The 26,811-nt window shown below is 50.5% G+C and overlaps 1 protein-coding gene and 1 pseudogene across 2 annotated transcripts; one reads left to right on the top strand and one right to left on the bottom strand.

Moving 5' to 3' along the window:
- The first annotated feature begins 3,336 nt into the window (after positions 1 to 3,336).
- Positions 3,337 to 4,051, top strand: LOC307066759 (ferritin light chain-like; annotated as a pseudogene). The gene is made up of 2 exons: positions 3,337 to 3,438; positions 3,605 to 4,051. The product of its transcript is annotated as a ferritin light chain-like (transcript).
- Positions 4,052 to 6,870: 2,819 nt separating this feature from the next.
- CPT1C (carnitine palmitoyltransferase 1C) lies at positions 6,871 to 26,415 on the bottom strand. Its single transcript, XM_079723856.1, has 19 exons — positions 26,372 to 26,415; positions 25,536 to 25,690; positions 20,416 to 20,555; positions 19,003 to 19,174; positions 18,770 to 18,871; positions 18,550 to 18,687; positions 14,115 to 14,192; positions 13,773 to 13,880; positions 13,584 to 13,668; positions 12,944 to 13,139; positions 12,647 to 12,829; positions 11,841 to 11,946; positions 10,250 to 10,366; positions 9,364 to 9,528; positions 8,986 to 9,120; positions 8,196 to 8,348; positions 7,619 to 7,732; positions 7,413 to 7,505; positions 6,871 to 7,181 (listed from the first exon to the last, which is right to left on the bottom strand). Exons 2-19 carry the CDS (start codon positions 25,674 to 25,676, stop codon positions 7,002 to 7,004), a joined length of 2,406 nt encoding a protein of 801 aa, XP_079579982.1. The 5' UTR covers positions 25,677 to 25,690; positions 26,372 to 26,415; the 3' UTR covers positions 6,871 to 7,001.
- Positions 26,416 to 26,811: the final 396 nt, after the last annotated feature.

Below are 26,811 nucleotides of genomic sequence, written 5' to 3'. Positions count from 1 at the left end.
TAATAATAAAACTTTTTCCCTGTTACTCTGTCTTTATCAGTCTAATTTGCAGGGCCCCATACACTGAACATAAGAGGGCAGAGGAAAAACAGGTGTGTTTTTTTCCCTCTCCTACACCAGGCATTAATGACAAAGACCAAATACTTTTTATTAAACCACAGTTATTGCTTAAAATATATAAAATTTAGATCCTTTTCTGATATATTACTGTAAAATAAATTCCAAATAGATCTTAGGAAAAATAGAAAAAAATTGAAATGAACTTTATTTGAGTAAGCCCTCTAGGGTAGATCTGTGAAACTCATCAAACTTCTCCCCTGAAAAGTGTTATAAATTGAATTGTGTCCCCCCCAAAATATATTTTGGTGTCCTAACCCCTACCCCCGTATCTCAGAATGTGACTGACTGGGAAGACAGTCTTTACCAAGGTAATCAAGTCAAAATCAGGTAGGGACTTCCCTGGTGGTGCAGTGGTTAAGAATCTGCCTGCCAATGCAGGGGACACGGGTTTGATCCCTGGTCTGGGAAGATCCCACATGCCGTGGAGCAACTAAGCCCACAAGCCACAACTACTGAGCCTGTGCTCTAGAGTCGCAAGCCACAACTACTGAGCCTGCATGCCACAACTACTGAAGCCCGCGTGCCTAGAGCCTGTGCTCCACAACAAGAGAAGCCATTGCAAGGTGAAGCCCGCAAACTGCAACGAAGTTTAGCCCCTGCTTGCCGCAACTAGAGACAGCTTGCGTGCAGCAATGAAGGCCCAACGCAGCCAAAAATAAATAAATAAATAAAATTTTTAAAGTGAGGTAATGAGAATGGGCCCTAATCCAATATGACTGGTGTCCTTATCTCTCAAAACAGCACTGCCAAAGCACCCTTAAAGGGTAGCTATTATCTCCTACAATCATGAAAGCAGGAGCTAGGGAGCTCCCACAGCCCAGTCCACAGCATGTGGCTGCAGGAGCACACAGACTTAACTGCTGGGGTAGTCAGTTTCATTAGAGGCTCAATGAGCCATAAATCCTAGTGTTCATACTCTCTGTAGGTCCCTCCCTTTCAGTCTGGCCTAGTGACGTGCTTTAACCAGAAGAATACAGTGGAGATGATGCTAGGATGGTTCCAGACCTAAGTTTAAGAAGGCCTGGCTGCTCCATTTTTGTACCCTGGGGAACCTTGGGCTGCCATAGAACAAGTCAGGCTGCCCTGTTGGAGAGAAACTTGTGAAATAGACCCCATGGAGAGGGAGAGTCCTGCCATCCCATTTCCCAGCTGACACTTCAGCTTGATGCAGTGACCAATGCCCAATGACCACAGCAAGGCCAGTGAGTCCAACTCGACCCAGGCATGAGAAAATGCAATGGCTGACTTTTAAAACTGTGGCAAAAGACCTGGAAACAACCTAAATGTCCATCGACAGATGAATGGATAAAGAAGATGTGGCATATATATACACAATGGAATACTACTCAGACATAAAAAAGAATGAAATAATGCCATTTGCAGCAACATGGATGGACCTAGAGTCCATCCTTACTTCATACTAAGTGAAGTAAGCCAGAAAGAGAAAGGCAAATACCGTATGATATCACTTATATATGGAATCTAAAATACAACACAAATCAACATGACTATGAAACAAAAACAGACTCACAGATACAGAGAACAGACTTGTGGTTGCCAAGGGGGGCAGGTAGCGGAGGGAAGGATTGGGAGTTTGGGATTAGCGGATGAAAACTATTATATATAGGATGGATAAACAACAAGGTCCTGCTCTACAGCACAGGGACCTATATTCAATATCCTGTGACAGACCAAAATGGAAAAGAATATGAAAAAGAATGTAGGGGCTTCCCTGGTGGTGCAGTGGTTGAGAGTCTGCCTGCCGACGCAGGGGACATGGGTTTGTGCCCCCCAGGAAGATCCCCCATGCTGTGGAGCGGCTGGGCCCGTGAGCCATGGCCGCTGAGTCTGCGCGTCCGGAGCCTGTGCTCCGCAACGGGAGAGGCCACAACAGTGAGAAGCCTGCGTACAGCAAAAAAAAAAAAAAAAAAAGAATGTATATGTGGGGACTTCCCTGGTGGTGTAGTGGTTAAGAATCCACCTTCCAATGCAGGGGACACGGATTTGATCCCTGGTCTGGGAAGACTCACATACCGCGGAGCAACTAAGCCTGTGCACCACAACTACTGAGCCTGCGCTCTAGAGCCCGCGTGCCTCAACTACTGAGCCCATGCACCGCAACTTCTGTAGCCCAAGCACTCTAAGGGCCCGTGCTCCGCAACAAGAGAAACCATGGCAATGGGAAGCCTGCGCACCGCAATGAAGAGTAGCCCCCGCTCGCTGCAAATAGAGAAAGCCCGCGCAGCAACAAAGACCCAACACAGACAAAAATAAACAATTAAAAAAAAAAAATAGAAGTAAATTGACATGCTGATATTCAGCCAGTAGACCATAATACAGAAAAAAAGAATGTATATATGTATAACTGAGTCACTTTGATATAGAGCAGAAATTAACATATTATAAATCAATGATACTTCAAATAAATTGTGGCAAAATACGCATAATATAAAATTTACAATTTTAACCTTTTTTTTTTTTTTAATTTGGCTGCGTTGGGTCTTCGTTGCTGTGCGTGGACTTTCTGTAGTTGTGGCGAGCGGGGGCTACTCTTCGTTGCGGTGTGCGGGCTTCTCCTTGTTGCAGAGCACAGGCTCTAGAGCGCAGGCTTCAGTAGTTGCGGTGCGCTGGCTTAGTTGCTCGGCAGCATGTGGGATCTTCCCGGACCAGGAGTTGAACCCCTGTACCCTGCACTGGCAGACGGATTCTTTTTTTTTTTTTTTTTTTTGGTACGCGGGCCTCTCACTGTTGTGGCCTCTTCCATTGCGGAGCACAGGCTCCGGACGCGCAGGCTCAGCGGCCATGGCTCACGGGCCCAGCCGCTCCACCGCACGTGAGATCCTCCCGGACCGGGGCACGAACCAGTGTCCCCTGCATCAGCAGGCAGACTCCCAACCACTGCACAACCAGGGAAGCCCTGGCAGACGGATTCTTAACCACTGCGCCACCAGGGAAGTCTCTGCCCACCGCCCCCCCTGTTTTCTTTCAAGAGTTTAATAGAGTGCGCTCTGCGGCCCCGCCCCCGCGCCCCGATCTGTCTCTTGCTTCAACAGTGCTTGAATTCAACAGTCCCAGGGACGCCCCTTTGCTCCAGCCTCCCACCAGCCTCCAACCTTTTTTCCAGTCGCAACCTTCGAATCAGCCACTCAGCTATCCTCGCTCAATGGGACCAGCCAACACCATTTTTTGGGCTTAACTCCTTATTACCGATCAACCATGAGCTCCCAGACTCGTCAGAATTATTCCACCGAGGTGGAGGCCGCCGTCAACCGCCTGGTCAACATGCATCTGCGGGCCTCCTACACCTACCTCTCTCTGGTGAGGGTCCCCAGGACGCCCCCAACCCAAGTTCCCCTCAGCCGCGCACCTCCGGCCCTCTGCGCACGCGCTGGCCTTCTTTGTCCTGTTGGATAGTCAGAAGCAAGAGTGCGCATGCCTGGCCCCGCCTCCTGCTAACCGTTATTCCCGCCAACTCTTCCCGCAGGGCCTCTCATTCCACCAGGAGGATTTGACTCTGGAGGGCGTGGGCCACTTTTTCTGTGAATCGGCCGAGGAGAAGCTCGAGGTCGCCGAGCGTCTCTTGAAAATGCAAAACCAGCATGGCGGCTGCGCCCTGTAGGACATGCAGAAGCTGTCCCAAGATGAGTAGGGTAAAACACAGGACCTGGTGGTAGGGTAAAACCCAGGACGCTGTGGAAGCCGCTGTGTTCACAGAGAAGAACCTGAACCAGGCCCTGTGGATCTGCATGTCCTGGGTTCTGCCCATGCAGACCCCCACCTCTGCGACTTCCTGGAGAACCATTTCCTAGATGAGCAGGTGAAATTCATCCAGAAGATGGGCGATCACCTGATCGACCTCCGCAAGCTGGCTGGTCCCCAGGCTAGGCTGGGCGAGCATTTCTTTGAAAGGCTCACCCTCAAGCATGACTAGGAGCCTGCAGAGCCCAGCAGCCTTTGAGGAGCCCCTCTGGTGTCAGGGCTTCTGCCTGAAGCCCCTCTCTGAAGCCAGTAGGCAGCTTGTTAACCACACTGGAGCCCTCTTCCCAGCCATGGACCAAATGGAAACAATAAAGCTTTTTGCAGAAAAAAAAAAAGAGTTTTATAGTTTTAGCTCTTACATTTAGGTCTTTAATTTTGAGTCCATTTTTGTATACTGTGTCAGATAAGGCTCCAACTTGGTTCTTTTGCACATGGATATCCAGTTTTCCTTTTGCACATGGATATCCAGTTTTCCTAACACCATTTGTTGAAAAGACTGTCCTTTCTGCCACTGAACGGTCTTGGCAACCTTTCCTACCAGGGTTTATTTCTGGGCTCTTCTATTCCATTGTTCCATATGTCTGCCTTTATGCCAGTACCACACTGTTTCGATTACTGTAGATTTATAATAACTTTTGAAATCTGGAAGTGTGGGATCTCAAACTTTGTTCCTCTTTTTCAAGATTGTTTTGGCTATTCAGTGTCCCTTGAGATTCCATATGAATTTTAGGTTGGATTTTTCTATTTTGATAAAAAAAAATCACTGGATTTTGATAGGAATTGCATCAAATCTGTAGATCGCTTTGGATAGTACGGGCATCTTAACGTTATTGTCCTCCAAGCCAAGTTTACGAGATGTTAACAAATTTTAATTACATGTGTGGCTCACAGTACTGGCTTAAATGTTCCTCGAAACACCACATTAGTTCACCCTATCAATATTATCATGTTAATCAGACTGGATAAACAAGAAGCAGGAAGTGCATTGGAGGTATTGATAAGATACATGCTGTCCAGGGGATGGGAAATAAACTTTACAAAGTTTCAGGGACCCATCACATCAGTGAAGGTTTTAGGAGCCCAGGCATCTGAGGAGTGGGCAGTACCTACGGCAAAGGGAAGGACAAATACTGCATCTTACCACTAAGAAAGAAGCCCACACTCTTCACCCTACGGGCTCAGGCATCTTCAGGTTCTGGAGGAAGCATATTCTACACTGGGAAATACTGCTCTGATCCATTTTTTGGGTGACATGGAAGACTTCTGGCTTTGAGTGACTCCCGGGCCAGGAAAAGACCTGCAGTAGGTACAAGCTGCAATGCAAGCAGCCCTGCCGATTGGGTCATGGGACCCAGAAATATCTGTAGATTGGCAAAGATGTCACACACAGTTTCTGCCAAGGATTCTCCCGACAGAGAAAGCACAGTGTCGACCCCAGGGTTGTGAAGCAAGGCCATGCACCATGTTCCAGAGGAAATCCTGGTGTGCTACTGAGCCGATAGAGATGGAGGATCAGAACACAGGATATCACATGACATGCAGCCAGCGTGGCCCCTCGTGAGTTTATTCTGTTGGAACCCCCAAGTATTTCACGGTGGGCGGATACAACAGTGATCCATCGGGAGGTGGATCCTAGATCAGGCATTAGCAGGACCAGAAGACACAAATAAGCTGCATAAGCAGATGTGTCAGACCCCTGTGACATTCACCGCCCCCCGCCCGCTTATGACTGCCCCCGCTTATATTGGACAGGTTGGAGTGGGCAGGTGTTCTTTATAATCAGCAAAGGAGGGAAAAAGCTGAGCACTATTTTCACTCATTTAATTCTTTTTTTTTTAAAGCTCAATAACCTTGAATTTAACTTTTTTTTGGCCCCCACCTGCCCAGCACAGCATGTGGCATCTTAGTTCCCCAACCAGGGATTGAACCCGTGCTCCCCGAAGTAGAAGTGCGGCGTCTTAACCACTGGACCGCCAGGAAGCCCCCTTCTTTAACTCTTTGTCATGGAATTTTTAGGCATCTACAAAAGTCGGACAATCTCTAACGAACGTTGTAAATCAACTATACGTCAATTTTTTTAAATGACCAAAAAAAAAGTAGGATAATATGATGAACCATCCCCATCCCAATGACCTTTCCCCTAGTTTCACTACTTATCAACTCGTGGCCAGTCTGGTTTCATCTATGCCCGTTGTATGCAGAACAATGGTTCCCCCAAAGATGCCCACCTCCTAGTCCCTGGACCCTGTGCATGTGTTATGCTACATGGCAAAGGGGAATTAGGTCGCAGATGGAATTAAGGTTGCTAATCAGTTGGTTTTAAGATTAGGAGCTAATCCTGGATTATCTGGGTGGGCTCAGTCTAACTACAAGGGTCCTAAGGACCACAAGGGTCCTTAGAAGAAAGATGATGGCAGGAGTCAGTCACAGGAGGTATGACTAGAGGAGAAAGCCACAGAGGGATGCAGCAATGCTAGCTGTGAAGATGGAAGATGGGGTCATAACATAGGAATGTGGGCAGCCTCTAGAAGTAATAAGAATCTGGGGGGATTCATTTAGGAGATGTCAACCTTTAAGTTTAGGGTGGGCAGGGACTTCCCTGGTGGTCCAGTGGTTAAGACTCTGTACTTCCAGTGCAAGGGGGGGCAGGTTCGATCCCTGGTCAGGGAACTAAGCACCCCCATGCCCTGCAGCCTGGCCAAGAAAATATTAAAAAAAAAAAAGTTTAGGGTGGGCAGTTGGTGTTGCAGCTGAGCTCATGAGAGCTCGTGGGGTTGTTTGACTGGGATGGGCCTTGAATGGTTGGGTTTGGTGTGACTGGAGCTGGGAATGCAGTAAATTGGGCAGGTGTTGGGGGTTATAGCTGATGTGGTGATTGTAACCGGGAATTCATGGTGGGGCCTGGAGATGGATGGGAACTTTTCTCCTCCTCTACCCTGACCCTCACCTCTCCCATCCCTGCCCAGCTCGAGAGCACAACGGACACATCCCCAGCGCGCACATCTTTATTAGACCAGATGTGGGATTCCCAAACCCAAACAGGCTGCTTCTGTCCTGCACCAGCCCAGCCATAGACACCTTCCCCCTAGTTCCTGGGGAGACCAGCTCCCCTCTGGAAGGTGTCAAAAGTTAGTGGCTGTCGTGGGTGCCCTGGAGCCCCTGGTATGGCAGGGGAGAGGGTCAGGGCTGTGCCCCGAGTCCTCCTCCCCTAACCCTCTGCGCTTAAGACGCTGCCCCTCCTGGAAAAGGGCGGCCACGTCCAACAATGCATCCTCGATGTGCCGCCCCAGCCGGTGGGAGTCCTGGAGGGAGAGATGTGTCACGTCCAGCAGAAGCTGGGAGAGGAGCTCCCAGGGGCTGAGAAACAAGAGGGCTGGGGTCCCTGCTCCTGGGTCTGAGGGATGAGGGGTTTGGGTATTAGGACTCCTGGATCGTGGGATGGTCGGGAGCTGGGAGTGTGCACTCCTAGGCTGTAGGAGAGCAGGGAAGTGGGAGTCCTGAGGGAGGAAGGGGCGGGGGTGGGTGAGTCTCACCGTTCTTGTGCTTGATTTTCTGCTGGAGATGTGGAAGGTGATCACATCATCCCCCATGAAGATGTAGGAAACACCATAACCATGGTCATCCGCCTTGACAGGAACAGAGTGAGGGCAACGACATAGCCCCCGGTCCCCCCCACCCCCTGGGTAGGAGTGCGGACGCCCAGCCCCTCCTCCCTCCCTCAGGGCCCAGTTCCACTCACAGGCCCGAATCCACCACCAGAGGAAACATAGTCGGGGTAACTGTGGACGTCGAACAGGTGGATTTGCTGAACGGGAATCTGGCTGGTGGCCAGCTGCCACTGCTCCGAGCGAACCTGAGGGACAGAAGTCGGTCACGTGTGCAATAAAGACAAACTGACCAGGAAGTCCGCGCCGCCTTGGCTGAACTGCCTATTTCCCTTAAATCTGTGCCGTTCGGCCCCTCCGCTTCCTGACGTCACCCCTCTGCTCGGCTCCCTTTTGACCACACCCCTCTTTCCTTCTCCCAGAAACCGCCCTCTCTCCTTGTCCCCCTCCCCCAACTACGCCCCTCTCCCTTTCAACCCCTGACCCCGCCCCTCTCCTCTCTGACCACGCCCCTCGCGTTTCTTTCCATGACCACGCCCCTCTTTCCTGGCCCCTTTTTCCTCTCTGCTCTCTCCCTTTTTTCCCCGGGTCTCTCTAACTCTCTCCTCTGCTGATACCTCCATTTTCCAACATCACCCTCCTTGCCTGGAAGTGCCTCCCTTCTCCAGGGGTTTACCACTTCCCTCTTTAACCCTTTCCCTGCACCCCAACCTGGTCCAGGAAGGGAGACTGCAGGTGGAGGAATTGGGACACGATGTAGAGAGCAAAGAGGTGGCGATCGACCCCCTGTCCACTCATCGCTGCCTTCAGCAGAGCTTGGTGCTTGTCCACCGCCAAGCGGAACAGGGCGAGGCACTGTGGGTCCTGGGGTCCCTGGGGAGGTCGCAGGTCATGGAAAGACAGGAAGTGGGCTTACTGCTAAGGCCTGTCACACCCCCGGCCTCAACCCAGCTTGCAACATCCCTGCAAGGCAGAGATATCAACTCTGTTTTGCAGAAGGGACACAGGCCCAGAGAGGGGAAGTCACTTGCCCAGGGTCACACAGCAAGGCAGAATCAGGTGGATTCCCAGGGCTGTCTGACTCTAGGGCCCAGACTCCTTCCACTGAACCACAATACTTCATAAGTTGGGGGGAGAGGGAACAGAGGTGCCTGGGGGGTTCTGAGCAGAGAGGTTATATAGGGAACATGAAGAATGGTACAAATGAAAGGCACAAGGTCACATAGAGGTTAAATAAAGAGACGTACATTGTGGAACCAGGGCTTCCTCTTGGGTGCTCCCCCAGTGCCCTCTGTGTGACCTCCATTAAAGCATGTATCACACTGTGCTGAGCTACCTCTGTCTCCCCCCATCAGTGAGCTCCTTGAGGTCAGAGACCAGGCTTGGTTCCTCCCCTGTCCCATCATGGAGCTTGGGCCTGAGAAGGTGCTCCTTAAAAGTCTGTAAATGTATGAACGAGTATGTGGAAATGACTGAAGCCTCAAACGAGGCCCACACCCACCGTCTTCTCTTTGTCCTCCATGGCTCTCACAAAGTTGCAGGCCTCCCTCGTGCAAGAACGCACCGTCTCTGTCCGCCCTTCCAGGAACAAGCGAGTCATGGTCGACTCATAAGTCAGGCAGAATTGACCCCTGTCCTGGGGACAAGGAGGAGAGGAGCCTGTCAGCTAGGCTCAGGAAGTCTTCAGGGACTTGACCCACCTCTGTCTGGACCTCCAGCTCCTCCTGCCCATGGACATGTGATTGGGAGAGAGAAATCAAGATGGCGGACTCACCATGGCAATAACCAAGAAGTCATTAAAGGGGTCAATGCGGCGGGTCTTGGGGGCCCAGGTGAACTGAGATCCTGAGAGGGGGTGGGGGTCGGGAACCCAACTGACCCGAAAGTAGGCCAGCTGCAAGGCCATCTGGATGAAGCTGTCTGAAGAGAGGTGGCAGCGTTTGATGAAGCTCTTGCCGAAGTGGGAGAAGGGGAAGACGTGGCAGTCGATGTTTCCAGACAAGGTCTTGGCTCCCCTCAGGGCTAGAGAGATGGATAGATGGATCTGCCAGAGAAGGAGGAGGGAGGAATGGCCAGGGGTTACAGATAGGGGTAGGTTAGAGCTGGGAATGGGGCTGGAAGTGATGGGAATGGGGTGAGGCTGGGTGGAATATGGAAAAGGGGACAAAGAAGGGAATAGAGCTGAAGGGCTAGGTTAAAGATGGAGCTGGGGCTGGCAGTGAAGGTCAGGATAGGATTGGGGTTGGGGATAGGGACAGGATGGGGAATGGGGTTGAAAATGAGGACTGAATTGGAGCTGGGGATGGGGGTGGGATTGGGTATAGGATGGGATATGAGTTAGGGTTGGGTATGGGATGGGGTCAGGGTTGAGGATGGGGTTAGAGTTGGAGATGGAATTGAATTTAAGAATAGTGATGGAGTTGGGGATGGAGATGAGTCTGGGGTGGAGATGAAGTTGGGTTTGAGTGGGGCTAGAACTAAGTTGATGTTGGGGATGGAGATGGGATTGGGGTTGAGCGTGGGGTTGGGTGGTGGGAAGAGGGTTAGTGTGGGGTGGGTTTGCATTTGGGGTTGTGGTTGGGATGGGGTTAGACTGAAGATAGGGTTGGGGTTTGAGGTTGGGGCTTTTTGGGGGATGGGGTGTGAGTTTGGTGTTGGGTTAGGGATGGGGTTGACTTTTCAGTTGAGATTGCAGTGGGGATGAGGTTAGAGTCAAAGCCAGGAATTTGGGGACTTGGAAGAGAGGCCTAGAAACCAGGCCTAACCTTGTCTGGAAGGTCCCAGTGCAGCCGCTGGGGCTGGGGCAGTGAGGGGTCAGGGTGCCCCTTGCAGTGACCGTCTGCCGCGTAGCCCAGCTGAAAGCATTCTGTGGCTAGAGTGAACTGCGTACAAACGGAAGCTGTCAGAATCCCTTCCTCCCTCTGGACCAAGGGACATCTAACCAGGGACCTCTTTTCTTAAGTCCCTTCTTAAAGGGGTCAGGGACAATCCTTGAGACACAGAAACCTCTGATGGTCACAGGTGGGTTCTTGGGGTCATACTCATTGAAAGCAAGGCTAATACTAATACTCGGTGCTTACTGCCCTTGTACTTCTGACAGGTGGATAAAGAGCCACCAATGGCTGCCCCAGCCCTCCCAAGACAACCCCCGCCATGATCCGAGGACAGGAGAGAGAAAGCTGGGCATAGCATGGGCTTCTAGGGGTCAGCATTCCTTCTGATTGAGTGGTACCCATGCCCTGCTGGTGGTTAAATGTTTTAAATCAGTCCTGATGGAGCACCTACTACGGGCCAGCCTCCCACTTAATTTCTCCCTAGAAAGAAGGGATTAAGATCCCCATTTTGACATTAGAACTAAATGAGGAGAAGAACCTCTCACTTATGCCTTCGAGTTTCCATTTCTCTTTATCTTACTCTATGTGACATCTCTTTGTTCAAAGTCAATATGCAGAGATGACAGATGACAGGCAGTGTCTTGAGGGTCTGAGGTTAAATTGAATTGAGAGAGTCATTTACCAATATAATCAAAGGCAAATTCCCATTTTATAAACAATAAACAGGCACAGAAGACTCAGTGCTTACCTGGGGCTTCTCTCAAGATCTGGAAGCAACCTCCCTTCCCCTCATACATGCCTGATCCGCACCCTGGATCCCAGCTAACCCCTCTCATGCAACACCACGGAAGACTGGGAAACTGGTGGGGTGCAGACACCACCCCTTATGATTTAGGTACTAAGTGAAATAGAGAAAAGAGAGATGCTAAGGTTCTCAGGACTGGAGGGGAGCTTAAAGATAAAAGAAAATCCAACCTTTTCACCTGAGGAAGCAGAAACTGAGGCTCAGAGGAGGGGAGTAACTTGCTGAAGGTCACACAGCAAACCAGAGCTGGGAGATAGGTCTGACTCAGGGTGAGTATGATATGGTTGGTCACACTCTGGTCTCAGAGCATTCTGGATTCTTATTCTCGCTCTGCAACTTCTGGCTCTGTGACTCTGGGCAAATCACTTCCCTTCTCTGAGCCCCAAATGCCCATTCATCAAAGAAAGGTCATAGGGAATTCCCTGGTTGTCCAGTGGTTAGGACTCGGCGCTTTCACTGCTGGGGCCTGGATTCGATCCCTGATTGGGGAACTCAGATCCCACAAGCCGTGTGGCACGGCCCAAAAAAAAAAGAGAGAGAGAGAAAGAAAGGTCATAATCCCAGACACCGTTTTTTGCTGCGGGGCGACCCTGGTCTGGTCTCCGCCTCTCTCTGAGCCTCCGTTTATCCTCTGACCTTAAGGCGCTGGAGAGGAAGGTCTTTGGAAATGGGGCGGGGGGTGGCAGCCCCCAGGGTGGGGCCGGCCAGCTGCCATACCTCCCACATGTGTCCTGAGATGGTGCAGTCAGCCCATGAGTGCTCCACGCTGAGGCCCAACTTCCCGTTGGAGAAGACAATTAAGGAGAAGGATTTGTCAAACCAGCTGCGGGGGGAGAGTTCAGAGTATTCACCAAAGAGGCCAGGAGGGACGTCGGGGGGCTCTCTGTGAGAACTCAGGGGGTTTCCGTGGGGAGATCTAGGAATCAGGGATGGGGTCCTGGTATGGGGAGCTCTAAGAAGGTGGAGGTACCGATGGTCTCTGAGATGTGTCTCAGGTTTGGAGAGTTCAGGGCTTTTGAAAGAATGTGATAGAAAAGGTTCAGGGTTTACGGGTGCTGAGAGCTTAGGCGGACTCTCCCAGGAGCCTCGGAAATCAGAGTGGTGCCTGGTGGGCATCAAGGAAGTTGTCTGAGGATCTCTACGTAGGCGGGGTCCCAGGTGTGAGGTCCTGGGCTTGGGGTGCCTGCATTAAGGTCTGAGGGTTCCGTGGTTTGCAGTTCTGAGTCTGAGGTCCCCAGGCTTGGGGTCTAGCTGCAGGTCTCGGGGTCTAGGGGTCCCAGGTTTGGCATTTGTTAATCCTCAGATCTGGGGTCACTGGGTCTGAGGTTCTGAGTCTGGAGTCCCAGGTCGAGAGTTTCTCAAGGTCTGAGGGTCCAGGTCAGGGGTTTGTTGGTCCTTAGATCTGCGGTTCTGGATCTGGGGTCCCAGGTCTAGCAGTTATCTGCTTCCGAGGTCCCCAGGTCTCAATGCATTGGGTCTGGGGTCACAAGTTGGGTGGGATCCAAATCCCCAGGCTGACTCACCGGTCGTGTCCCCTGCCGGCCAGCAGGGCGTGGGCGTAGGCGTCCAAGGAAGCTGCGGGGTCCTCCCTGGTGAGCCCCGCGGGCTCAGAGTCGAGTGATACAAAGAAAGCAGCCCCTTCGACGGCCTCCAGGGCCTCCTGGGCCTGGGTCTTCAGGGACCTCCGCACCTGGGCCCACATGTCCCTGTCGGGGGAGTGCCTGAGTTCCGGCTGACTCTCTACTCTGCCCAGCCTCCACCCGGCCTGCAACCTCAAGATGCTGGCTGGGCCTCCGGGCCCCCAGATCTGTGACCCTCACCTCGGAGCAGCGGTCAAGGCCGCCAGATGCTCCTCGTGGGGGCAGGCAGGAGAGGGGTCGTCCAGGATTCGCTGGAACTGCTGCTCCAGGGCCCGCGGGGAAAGCAGGCCGCTTTGGGAGTGGGTCCCCACGCGGAAGAATCGGCCCCGGTGGAAGACGGCCACGTGTCTGCTGTCACGGAGGTGGCGGATGTGGTCTAGGGGTGATACATTATAAGAATACGTGCTCTGTGATGACCTAGATGGGTGGGATAGGGGGCGGGGGTCCAAGAGGAAGGGGATATATATATATACATATAGCTGATTCACTTTATTGTACAGCAGAAAATAACACAACATTGTAAAGCAGTTATACTCCAAAAAAAAAAAAAAAAAAGAATAACGACCTTTATTAGGCACTTTACCAAGTGGCTTGCATTGTCTGACACACTCCTTTAATCCTCACCACCCTAGGTACCCTTATTATCCCATTTTAGAGAAGAGGAAACTGAAGCTCAGAGAGGGTAATAATTTGCCCAAGGTCACACAGCTTGGGAGTTACAGAGCTGGTATTTGAACCCAGGCAGGCTGGCTCCAGAGAGCGTGCTCTTAGCCACTACACTGTTCTGCCTCTGTCAGTGAGGAGGGGAGGGGGGGCTCACCTTTGTGGACCCCGGGAATTCGCGTGGTGTTGAAAATCTTCTCATACTGGGCAGAGCACAAGGGCCGCATTCCCATCAGCAAAGTCTGCAGGAGGTCATGGGCCCATGAACTGCTTCCCAGGACCCACGTGGCCTCATGGTCTCAGAACCACAGCCTCTGTCCCCAGCCCGCGGGGGCAGCCCTCTTACCGGCAGGATCTCCTGGCGGTTCAGGCGGTGGCGGTACAGGAGGAGGGCGTGGACCGCGTTCCCTGCACGGGCGGCCTGCACAGGAGTGGGCGTGACATACAGGAAGTCCTGCGGGCCGGTCCAGGGGATAGCAAAACGTCTGGGGTCAGGTTTGCCTCTGATGGGGGCACTGACCCCAAACACAGGTCTTGATCCCAACAGAGGCAGGATGGTGAAATCCAGATTGTGATTGAGGTCACTGACCCTAAACCCCACATTCTACCCAGACACCCCAACCCTAGACCCCAGGAACTATGAACCCCATCCCCGGCCCGGTTCCTAACCTCCTTCTCCCCTTCTCACCATCATATAATAGTTGCTATTCACCATCAGTGAGTTCCGGGAGCGCAGGTACACAAATTCTTCCCACCAGTCACTGACCTAGGAGTGGGGCAGAGAGACACACAGCTGCGGTGGCTGGGCTCAAGGTACGGGGGGTGAGTGGGGGAGGGGAGCCCCCCAAGCCTTTGCTACGTCAAACAGGGAGGGTGGAGCTCAATGAAGGAGGCATCAAGATCAATAACTAGCAATAACCTAGAAGTCCATCGATGGGGGATCAGTTAGCTAAACCATGTAACCCTCGTGTTATGGAATACTTCACAGCTGTTAAAAAATAAGTTACATCTGGGCTTCCCTGGTGGCGCAGTGGTTAAGAATCTGCCTGCCAATGCAGGAGACACGGGTTCTAGCCCTGCTCCGGGAAGATCCCACATGCCGTGGAGCAACTGAGCCCGTGCGCCACAACTGCTGAGCCTCCGCTCTAGAGCCTGTGAGCCACAACTACTGAGCCCGCGTGCCACAACTACTGAAGCACATGCGCCTAGAGCCCGTGCTCTGCAACAAGAGAAGCCACCGCAATGAGAAGCCCGCGCACCGCAACAAAGAGTAGCTCCTGCTCACAGCAACTAGAGAAAGCCCACGTGCAGCAACGAAGACCCAACGCAGCCAAAAATAAATAAATCAATTAATTTTTTAAAAAGCTACATCTATATTACTGACAGAGAATGAGCACCAAGATAGGCACACAACAAGATATATGAAACTATCCCATTTTATTTAAAAAAATACTACTAAGGCCCAACCTGTCCACCAAGTGGATGAATAGACAACCAAAATGTGGTCTATCCATATGATGGAATGTTAATATAAAAAGGAATGAAGTTTTAAGTCTTCGGGGCTACAACATAGATGAACCCTGAAAACATTATGCTAAGTGAAATGACTCAGACACAAAAGGACAAATAGTGTATGATTCCATTTCTATGAAAAATCTAAAATAAGCCAATTCAGAGAGACAAAGTAGGACAGAGGTTACCTGGGGCTTTGGGGAAGTGAGAATAGGGATATTTTGCTTAGTGGACACAGAGTTTCTGTTTGGGATGATGAAAAAGTTCTAGAGAGAGATAGTAGTGATGGTTACACAACACTGTGACTATACTTAGTACCACTGAATTGTACACTGAAAAATGGTTACAGTGACAAATTTTATATTATGTATATATATATTTATTTATTTATTTATTTATTTTTTGTGGTATGTGGGCCTCTCACTGTTGTGGCCTCTCCCATTGCGGAGCACAGGCTCCGGACGCTCAGGCTCAGCGGCCATGGCTCACGGGCCCAGCCGCTCCGTGGCATGTGGGATCTTCCCGGACCGGGGCACGAACCCCTGTTCCCTGCATCAGCAGGCGGACTCTCAAGCACTGCGCCACCAGGGAAGCCCAATATATTATGTATATTTTAATCGCAATTAAAATTATACATGATATTTACGTTTTATATATAATATGAACTATTAATGTGTTATATATAACATATTACTAAATACTTTAAAATTATATGTTATAAATAAAAATTGTATACTTAAATATATGTATATATCTCCCTGGGTATAAATATATGTATATATACACTCAGAAAAGACTCTGACCAAAGTGTTTCTCACAGGCAATGGTGGGAGAAACAAGAATTAACGGGAGGTAGTCAGAGAGGACTTGAATGTTTTCTAGATGCTTTTCTTTCTTCTATGTCATAGAATCGCGTAGAATCTATGAAGACATACGTGTTTGCTTGCGTCTTAAAGTTGATGGCATCCTACACTTCCTTACACTTAGACTAGGCAGGATGTAGTTGTCATTCCCTGGAAATGTGCAACATCTTCTGGAAAAATCCATACGTTTCCAGCAAACGGTAGAAAAGTTCTATATATTGACCTAGCCAGGGGTTATCTGGTTATATGCATACATAAAACTTCATTAAGCTGTCCATGTAAGATTTGTGTATTTTACAATACTATATGTATAATATTGTGGAATTCCCTGGCTGTCCAGTGGTTAGGACTCTGCACTTCCACTGCAGGGGGCATGGGTTCAATCCCTGGTCGGGAACTAAGATCCTGCATGCCCCTGTGGCCTGGCCAAAAAATAAATAAATAAATAAATAAATAATTTGTAACATTATATGCATATCATGTACCATTTTTTTCAAAGAAAAGCCTCACCAGCATCAAAGCTTGCTAAAGTCTATGACTCAGAAGAAAATCCTAGAGATAACTGTGGAGCAAGATTTTAACTTCCAGGAACCCAACTGTTGGGATGGGAGGTCGGGGAGGGGTGGGGCCGTAGGGGCGTTGGGGAGGTGGCGATGAATCAGAAAATCTCCAAAGCAAAGCAAAAAGTAATCTGGTTTTAATAAAGGCCACTTTAGTGCACTGCACCAATGGCTTTAGGTACATTATAGGATCTTTCAGGAAATGCTACATTGTCAAGGTTCTTGACAACACAGAGGATGAAGCTGTGTGGAAAGTAGGAAGATACGGACAAGTCTGAGTCAAAAAGCAATTGAGAAGAGAGAGATTCTGAGCGTGAAAGTCTTAGGGATGCTTAGGCCAATTTATTACAGTTTACATTTCCGTTTTTCTGAGCTTGCTTGGGAGTGATAGTTGATACAAATCTATGTCTAAGTAAGTCTGAGCTGTTTTAACGTATACAGTTGATTCTCATTACTCGCGGTCGTTATGTCCTGTAAAGTGGCAGTGAACGCTGATGAGCGAACACTGAGCCATTGTTCCAAGGGGAAATCAGGGTCAGGTTCCTTCCAGCCCTGTTCCATCTCAGCTGGGAATGTGCGCATCGGGCAAGCCAAAATTTTTGCCATCCTGCGCATGTCTGTGAATGACTATGAAAGTGCCATGAATACTGATTTGGGGTTACAAATACATTTTAGCAAGTCGGCAAATCTGCAAATACAGAATGCATGAATGAGGATCGACCTAAATAATAAGTGATAAGAAAGCACTGTGTTAGACTTTAGTTCTTTTCCCTTAGTTGTCCATAAGATAATGGTGTATGTTATAACTGGCAGTGCCTTAGACATACAATGAAATATATATAATATGGTGTGTATATACATTATTTATATATAATAAACAACACATATTTATATAATTTATATATTATATAATTGCTATATTATTTATATGTGTGTGTGTGTATATATATATATATATATATATATATATATATATTTTTTTTTTTTTTTAAGAGCAGAATCTGGTCCAAGAGCATGAAGGGAAAAAAAAACTTTAAAACTAAGGCTTGTTGGGCTTCCCTGGTGGCACAGTTGTTAAGAATCCGACTGACAATGGAGGGGACACGGGTTCGAGCCCTGGTCCAGGAAGATCCCACATGCCGCCGAGCAACTGGGCCCGTGCGCCACAACTACTGAGCCTGCGTTCTAGAGCCTGCGAGCCACAACTACTGAGCCTGCATGACACAACTACTGAAGCCTGCGCGCCTAGAGCCCGTGCTCCACAACAGGAGAAGCCACCGCAGTGAGAAGCCCGCGCACCTCAACGAAGAGTAGCCCCTGCTGGCCGCAACTAGAGAAAGCCGTGCACAGCAACAAACAACCAAAGCAGCCAAAAATAAATAAATTTATGAAAAAAAAACCCCCACTAAGGCTTGCATAAAAAGAATGAAATATTGCCATTTGCACAACATGGATGGACTTAGAGATTATCATACTAAGTGGAGTAAGTCAGAGAAAGACAAATATTATATGGTATCACTTATATGTGAAATCTAAAAAAGTGATACATATGTCTCCTCTTCCTACCTCCACCTCATCACATGCTGCCTGACAGATATTTGTGGCTTCCTACGGAATGGGAGGCCTGGAAGCCGCTTACAGGGTGACTCGCTTACTGGTTCTATGCCTCGGTTTCCCAAGGATCTCAACTCAGAGTGCGTTCTAGGGCTCTAGCTCCTGAAATCATAGTAGAAGCCCGTTTGGCGTCTTTGCCCAGACAGGGGAGAGGAGAAAAGAACTGGGGGCGGGGCTTAGAGACTCGGCAGGCCAGAGGAGGGGCTGAAATGTTGGAAAGGGCCCGGAATTCTGGTTTAAATATTGGAGGGTTGGGGGCCGAGCTGTGGATGTGGGCGGACCCTGGAGGCGGAGCTTAGATTATTGAAGAGCCGGGCTCAGAATGCGGGAGCATGGGGGGACGGGTTCCAGAATATGGGAGAGGAGGGAGGAGCTCAGAATATTGGATCCATCTGGGGCTGGGTTTAAACTATTGGAGCGTGGCGGGGGGGGGGTCAGAATGTTCTCACGTCTGGAGTGAAGCTCCAATCTCCGCTGGGCCTGGGGGTTGTGGGCGGGGCGTGGGGCGGGGCGAAAAACTGGCAGGGTTAGGAGGGCCGGCTCAGAACCTTTGCCTATAGGATGCGGTACTCACATAATTGGACGCCCACCAGGACTTGAGCTGAAGGTACCACTGCAGCAGTGACGCCTGCAGCCTGAGGAATTCCCGTGCTAGGGCCGCGGTCCAGTCGAAGTCCTCGTCGGAGAGGACGGGTCGGACAGACTCCAGATACTGAGGGGCAAGGAGGGGAAGACGGCAGGTCACATCCCACTGCTCAGCAGCCTCCCGCCCCATCCCCGGGTACCTGGCCCACCTTGCGCACGGTGTCCTGCACGGAGGGCACAGGCTGACGCGGCAGGGAGCGTTGGTAACTGAAGAGCATTGGGTGGCGGCCGGAGAAGATGCGAACCAGGGCCTAGCGGAAAATTAGTGGTTCATTAAACTCCTCACTGCAGCCCGGCAGCCAGGTGTTGGGGGTAGCGGGGTGGCAACCCACAGAGAGAATGGGGCAGAGAGAGTGTGAGCAGGGCTCTGCCCCTCCCGTACCAGCCAGGTCTTGGTGCGTGAGGACATGGCTCCGTGGGGTTGGAGGAGCCAGCCGTGGTAGGACAGAAGTAGCCTCAGGGCCACGTGAAGCGTGAAGATCAGAGCTCCCCACAGACACGAAGCAAACAGCGCGGCCGCCAGGACGCCCCGAAGGCTGTGATGTTGTCCACCCCTGGGGTGGGGGGGTAGAGAAAAAGAGTATAGGCCTGGGCCTCCTGGCCTCAGAACACCCCTCCCCTCCAGCCCCACCCAGCGCCTGGCGTTCTTAACACTCTCTGACTCTGATCTTTTAGCTGTTGGAGGAATATCCTGTAGCATTAGAGTTGGTCAGAAAAAGTCCAGTTTCCTCATTTGTGAAGTGCTAGGTGTGATTTTTTTTCTCGGTACACCCACCATCTCCTCCCAGGACTGCAGAGACAACAAGTTTCTAAAATCATTTCCCATGGAAATTGGCAGGTGCTTAATAAATAAGAGCTGGTATTTCTATTGAAATATACCAGGTCAAATTACACTGTAAGGCAGTGGTTCTCAATGTGTGGCCCTTGGACCAGCAGCATCAGGACCACCTGGGAGCTTGTTAGAAATGCACATTTCTGGGCCCCATCATCTCCATCTCTTGGCGTTCAGGCTAGCAATCAGTGTTGTAACAAGCCTTCCAGGTGACTTCGATACAAACTCAAGTTCAGGAAATGCTGGTCTAAAGATACAGTAAATCAACATGTTTACAAAGTTGCAATCAGACAGGCTGTGAGCAAATCCCACCTGGAGGACTCAGGGCGAGTCACTTCCCCTCTGTGGGTAAATCTAGCCTTCCTAGAAATTTCTACGTCTGATCCTGGATCTGCCCTTTGAGGCCGTCTGCACAACGTTTGAACCTTCTTCCCCAGGAGGACTAATCCAAGAGTTAGAACCTGCCACTTCACCCACATCTGGTTTCCAAACCTTCCCCAACAACTATAATAATTCAACCACTCCCATTTAATAACCCCCTAGTACTGTACTGAATATTCCACATGCATGACTTTGTTTAATTCCTCCAACCACCCTAAGAAGCAATTATTATTATCCCCACATTACAGGTGAAGACCCTGACACCAAGAATGGTGAGGTCTCTTGCCCAAGACTACACAACTGTACATTAGCAGAGTTCATACTTCCATTAGTATATATAACCATAACTGGATATTGTCTAGTTTGCCACCATCCCCTTTAGCAAGAAGCAGCCAGGATGGAAAATGTACAGAGACGAGAGGAAATCACCTCCTTTTAGTTGAGTCTGTACCTTTATTTATCTGACCCCAAGTAAGTCACAAGGGTTACTTTTCTTTAACCGGCATACATGCTGATAGAGAAACTTACTGGGTGGAGGGAAGGGGGATTAGGAGGTTACTGGGCTGAAGTGGGAGACCTCACCAGTCTGGCAGCAACTCTTTGATTTTCTCCATCAGTCCTAAGGAAGGATCCAGCTGGAGGAACCAGGCAAGCTGGATTGCACTGAAGAGGAACAGCCAGCTGAGGGGGCTGGCAGGGAACACACCAGTGAGAAAATCGTTCTGCGGAGAGGAAAGGGCACCTATTCAATCAATTATCCCATCTGCTCAGCACCATTCTTAGATGTTGATTCAGCACTGAGCTGGGTGCACCAGATGCCGTGGGGAACAGACACATCTGGGTCTTGCCCCCAGGGAGGTCAGACCAGAATGAAGTGAGTACTAATGGCAACAGGATAGGGCAGGTTGCTCAGCCTGAAGGAGTCAGGGAGGGCTCCCTGGAGGAGAGGTTACTCCCAGGCAGGACCCCGAAGGTGAAACTGTCAAAAAAGCAAACTGGTATCCCATATATAGCAGGGTCCAGAGCTCAGGAGCTGGCCATGGGATGACTGAGGAATGAATGAAAGTGTTGGGTAACTAATCAGACTCCCAGGGAAGCATGCTAGAGTTGACTAACATTTCTTTTTTAATATTTATTTATTTATTTATTTATTTTTGGCTGCGTTGGGTCTTTGTTGCTGCCTGCGGGCTTTCTCTAGTTGTGGCGAGCGGGGGCTACTCTTCATTGTGGTGTGCGGGCTTCTCATTTTTGTGGCTTCTCTTGCTGAGGAGCACGGGCTCTAGGTGCGCAGGCTTCAGTAGTTGTGGCTCGCGGGCTTAGTCTCCACGGCATGTGGGATCTTCCTGGGCCAGGGCTCGAACACATGTCCCCTGCATTGGCAGGTGGGTCCTTAACCACTGCGCCACCAGGGAAGCCCCAAGAGTTGACTAACATTTAATGAGCACTTACTACATGCCAGGTGCCATTTGCAAGGCTTAACTCCCAACAACCCCATGAAGTTGGTACTAAGATGTTCTCTTTTTACAGAAGAAAACACGTAGGTTCAAAGTCACACAGAGAGCATGGTTAAGCTGGGATAAGAACTACTGTTGGTTTTGGTATCACCACCAGGGCTCAAGAAACCACTTCCTCTCCTCTTCCCACATTTTAATGACCAAGAAGGCCACAGAGATCATGGTTTAGACCTTGGTCTCTGGAGTCCCCACCCTCTGGGTTCAGATCTCTGCTCTGTCACTACCTAGTAGAGCGACCACAAGCAAGTGACTTTACTTCTCTGTCTCAGTTTCCTCATCTGTAGAATGGGAACAATCCCAGTACTTGGCTCATAGGGCTGTCACAAGGGCTGGATGAGGAAATATTCCACAAATGCTTACTGCAGTCCAACAGCAGTGACAAGACAGCAAGATTCCTGCTCTCATGGGGGGTAGAGACAATACCTACATAAGTAAAGGCTTTAGTGAAGTGGGTCAGATGACGAGAGGTGCTATGGAGAAAAATAAAGCAGAGGGCTTGGGGTGGGGGGAGCAGAATGGTAAATTGCATAGCTCATAGCCAGGCACACTGTAGGTGCTCAGTAATTATTATGATGATCCCCTCTGTTGCTAATCTACTTCTCACTGGAGATGTAGTTACTTGACAGTCTCCCTTTGGCTTGGCAGGAAAACGTTACTGGCAAATGTGGTTATTTTTGTTGTTTAATTTTTCTTTTTAAAAGAAATTTTCAGTTCTTCTATCTAGGGCTCTGTATTGCAATAGAACAGGGGCATCCTAATAACAAGCAATGTCTCCATAGCGCTTCCCAAGTACAAGGAGCATCATTAAATTATTTCGTTCCCCTGTCACTCGGTAAGATAGAAATTATTATCTTCATCATATGGATGAGGAAACTGAGGAGATAGGAAGTTTGAAGAACTCGTCGAAGGCCACATGGCCAGGAAGTGGTGGAGGTAGGATTTGAACCCAGGTTCCCTGGCTCCAGGGTCCACTGTCAATCACTTAAACCATCCGGGATGCCTTGTGACCCTAATGCACCAGGATGAACCACAAGGTACCGAACTCTGAAGTCTGCCGTATCTCAGAATTTCATATTCATTTGGAAATGATTTCAGATGACACTCAAATCTCCTGACAATGAACCACCCACTAAGTGCTGGATGCCGTGCCATATGCTTGGCCCAAGTGACCCACTGCACATAATTCACAACAGCTCTTTTGGCATAGATACTGAGATCACATTTTAGAAAAGCACCCCAGGATAGTGGGGCCTCAGCATGGACTCCAGAGCCAGACTGCTAATTCTAGCTCTGCCTCTACTTCTGCATCTTAGCAGCTGTGTGACCTGGGAAAAGTGAAAGCACCTCTCTGGGCTTCTGTTTCCCCATCTGTAAAACGGGACTAATGATAGGCTTACCTTAGAAGGCCCTAATGGGACTTCCCTGGCAGTCCAGAGGTTAAGGCTCCACGTTTCCACTGCAGGGAGCGCGGGTTCGATCCCTGGTTGGGGAACTAAGACCCCACAAGCCGCACGGCACAGCCAAAAACAAAAAGCCCTGATGAGGACCAGATGAGCAACAGAGTCAAAGGGCTTGGTTGGTACAGAGCCTGAGACACATTACTACCTAGTTTGATTTTAGAAATGAGAAAGCAGAAGCTCAGAGAAGTTACTAACATGCTGGAGGCTACACAGCACCTACGTGGCACATAAGACAAGAATTGCGATGCTGGAGTGGTCACTTCTGTGAGCCAGGCCTTCTGCTAAGACAGCTAATGCTTACAACAATCCCTAGGCAGGGACTGTCAAGGTTCCCATTTTTTAAGTGAAGAAAGTAAGGTTTAGGGCTTCCCTGGTGGCGCAGTGGTTAAGAATCCGCCTGCCAATGCAGGGGACATGGGTTCGAGCCCTGGTCCGGGAAGATCCCACATGCCGCAGAGCAACTAAGACCGTGCGCCACAACTACTGAGCCTGCGTGCCACAACTACCGAAGCCCGCATGCCTAGAGCCCGTGCTCTGCAACAAGAGAAGCCACCACAATAAGCCCATGCACTGCAATGGAGAGTAGCCCCTGCTCACCGCAACTAGAGAAAGCCCGCGCACAGCAACAAAGACCCAACGCAACCAAAAATAAATAAATAAATTTAATTAATTTTAAAAAAAGAAAAGGAAGTAAGGTTTGGCAATGAGTCTATGGAATTACAGCTCTGGCATTGCTGAGGGCACAGCCCCCATCTTGGGACCAAGTTCCAGGAGCTACGGGTTCAGGGTGGTTCCTGGGGTCCAAGACTGGAGAGGAAGGATGTGAGAGCTCCACGTGACCATCAGGGAGAGAGGCAGCTATGTGATAGAAAGGCAAGAGTTGTCATTATTACAATTATCAATTAATACTAATATGAGGATCTGGTGGGGGCCATTGGCAACAGGTGACATGAGTCAGAAAAGAGCTTCAGAGGTGACTCAAATACAGGGGTGACAGTCAAAATATTCGACACAGCAACACCAGTCCAAATCCGTCTATAAGCATAGAAATCAGAACAGTGGTTGCCTTGCAATGAGGGTGAGGTAGGGAGTGCTGGCTGAAAAGGAGCTCAAAGGAACATCCTAGGATGATGGCAGTGCTGTCTTAATGGGGAGTTGGTTACACAGGCATTTTACAGGTTACAAAGATATTACAAAATTCAAGGACTGTACACTTAAAAAAATTTGTGCATTTTTCTGTATATAATTAGATCTTAGTTTAAATGTCTATTTATGTGTATATATATAAATGTGTGTATTTAACCACAGGTTAACATGTTAGCTGCTGGGTTGGCCTGAGGTGCAGGGGCTTCCAGGGGCAGGGTCTCTCTGGGGGTTTGGGTTAGTGGCTATTTACTCACTGGAGCAGATACATCTCTATTTTAATAACCATTTTAACAACGAATATGGCCATAGAAGTGTGATCCACCCTGCTCAAATGTCTCAGCTTCCAGAGATCCTCCTGGGCTGCCCCCTGGTTTTAGTATAACACCTCCATGCCCCCTCTTCCCTGCCTGCTTTATCTTCCTCCATAGCACGACACCACCTAAAATACTCTATGGATTGCTTATTTATCTTCTTTATTGCCTTCTCCTCCAGCTTGATCAAGAGCTCCATGAGGGTAGATCTGTCCGTCTTGCTCCCTGCCATGTCCCCAGTGCTCCAAACAGTGCCAGGCCCTTAACAGAGGCTCCACAGATGTTTGGTAAATGACAAACAGTGTTATAATCTAAAGCTAACACTTACTCAGCACTTGCCATGGGCCAAGCACTTGGCTCAGTGCTTACACATAAGAGTTCGTTTAATCCTCGAAACTGTCCTGTGAAGGGAGGTGCTAGCATCACTCCTGTCTCACGTGTGGGGAACCTGAGTCTCAGAGCAACACGCTTGCCCAAGGCCACACAGCTGGTCAGTGGCAGAGCCAGGATTCAAACCCAGTCCTGGCAGACCCCACAGGTGTTCAAGACCTGTGTTCACAGAAAGAGGGTGTGACCAGCAGGGAGACTCCATACGTAGATGGTGCCAGAGTTCTAGAACCGGGGAGTCTCGGGCTGACGTGGGCTCTGGGTAGATGTGGGCATTCTAGGGCATTCTAGGGCAAGGAGTTTGTCTTTTCCAGAGCTGGGGCAGCAGGGTTTGTGGTGATGGGTAACTAGAGGATACAGACAGTGGAGGTTCACATCTCAGAACTGCCACATACTGGAGAGGGTACTGGAGGTTCACAGCAGGGGCAAGGAGGAGCCTCTCAGACCCAGTGGCTAAGGACTGTGGGAAAGGGGGCATTCAGGATTGGGGTGTGGGCTACCCAAGATGTTGATCAGGCCATGGGGTTCTGGAATGGGAAGCACCTCGTTTAGAGGTAGAGATGAAAGGGAACGGTAAGGGGACTGAGTTCTAGAAAGTGGGGTGGAAGTTGTGTTTGTGGGTGTTGGGAGAGTGGGAAGGGCTTCCAGGAAGTGGGTACAAGAGGTGAATGGCAGTTCCCAGTAGGTGAGGTTGAGGATCCCGGGAGTGAGCCATAGAGAAACCGGAAATGGCTTTAAGGGGTCCTGAAGTAGACACCAAAATTCCCAGAAGGGGTGACAGGATCCCAGAAGTGGGACCACCAGGATGCCGGAAGGGAGCCTCAGGCATCCCGGAAGCAGGGAACTGGATTCTCGGAAGGAAACCAAGCCGCAGCCCTCCTCACCCAGAAACGGGACAGATGCCTTTTCCAAGAGCGCAGTCCGGAGAGGTAGATCTCCTGCAACATTGGGGCACTGAGCTCCACTTCCCCCGCGTCCGAAGTCAGCGACGGTCGGAAGCCCACGGCCTGGTGCGCTTCAGCCATGTCCCGCTACAGCCCTGGGAGGAGGACAGAGGGTCATTCTCCAGGCCCCCAGGCCCTTCTCCGCAGACCCAGGAATATAGGACGCCAGCTCACCCTTCCCTAACCACCTGAGGGGTCTTGAGGGTCCTGGCCGAAGACTCCGGTATTGGGGGGACTTCAATTGGGAGGCCTCTGTGAACGCACAGAAAGGCAGGAGGGATAATTTGCGTTAACCCCTTTTGCGGCTATTCTGAGAACATGGTGCGGGGACAGTGCCCCCCACCCCCCCCGCAAGGGCCTTTCAAGATTCGGGGGTCGGGGCGGGAAACCGGTCCAGGGTGAGTTGCGGGATCTCGGGAAAAACATTAGTCCCAAACCCATTTGAAATGAACACCTGCCGGACGTTGGCATTGTCCACTCCATTTCCGCTTCCCATTCCAAGGCTGGGGCTGGGGGGTGGGAGTGAGGGGTGAGTTGGGTGGGGGTTCTCTATAAATTCATACGCTCTGGGGTAGCCCAGCGTCCCCTCCCCCCCGCCCCCGGGCTGAAGGGGATGGGGGGAAGCACCCTACTGCGCATGCCTCGCGGGCAGGGATGCTGAGGCTGTGAGCAGAGGCGAGCGTCGAGGACAAGTGATGGAGAGGCCCGCACTCCCAACCCAAGACACAATCCTCCAGCCCCCGCAGGAGCTCGGGCCCCTCCAGTCCGGCACTTACCACGCTGAGTCAGGGGCCCGCCGATCGGATCCTGGAGACCAAGCCCGAGTACACCCCCCCCGACCCCCGATTTAGAGCGCCGGACTCAAGCCTCTCACTTGCATATGCCCACTCTCAGTGACTATGAGTCCAAGACTTGGCCGATGGGCCTCCGGAGCACCTGTCCGCCTCCGCCTATCCGACATCCAGGAACCCGGATTTCTGTCTAACGGGTGCCTCGCCGGGTATTCAAGTCCCAGGTTTTAACCCCGCCCCCTTCCAATCCCTGCGCTCAGTTCCCGCCCCCTTCGAATCCCAGCGTCCAATCCCCTCCCTCCGTTCGATCCCCAGCCCACAGACTCCTACCCTCCTGATTCTCCACCATTGGGCCTCCCCCGTTCTACGCAGCCCTTCTCCTCCGAACCCCAGTTTCTTCGGCTCCCCAGTCCACTCTTTGTCTC

Source organism: Hyperoodon ampullatus, assembly GCF_949752795.1.
Source record: "Hyperoodon ampullatus genome assembly, chromosome: 18".
Taxonomy (NCBI): domain Eukaryota; kingdom Metazoa; phylum Chordata; class Mammalia; order Artiodactyla; family Ziphiidae; genus Hyperoodon; species Hyperoodon ampullatus.
Note: the sequence above shows the minus strand (reverse complement) of the source record. Positions and strands in the feature narration are given on the sequence as shown.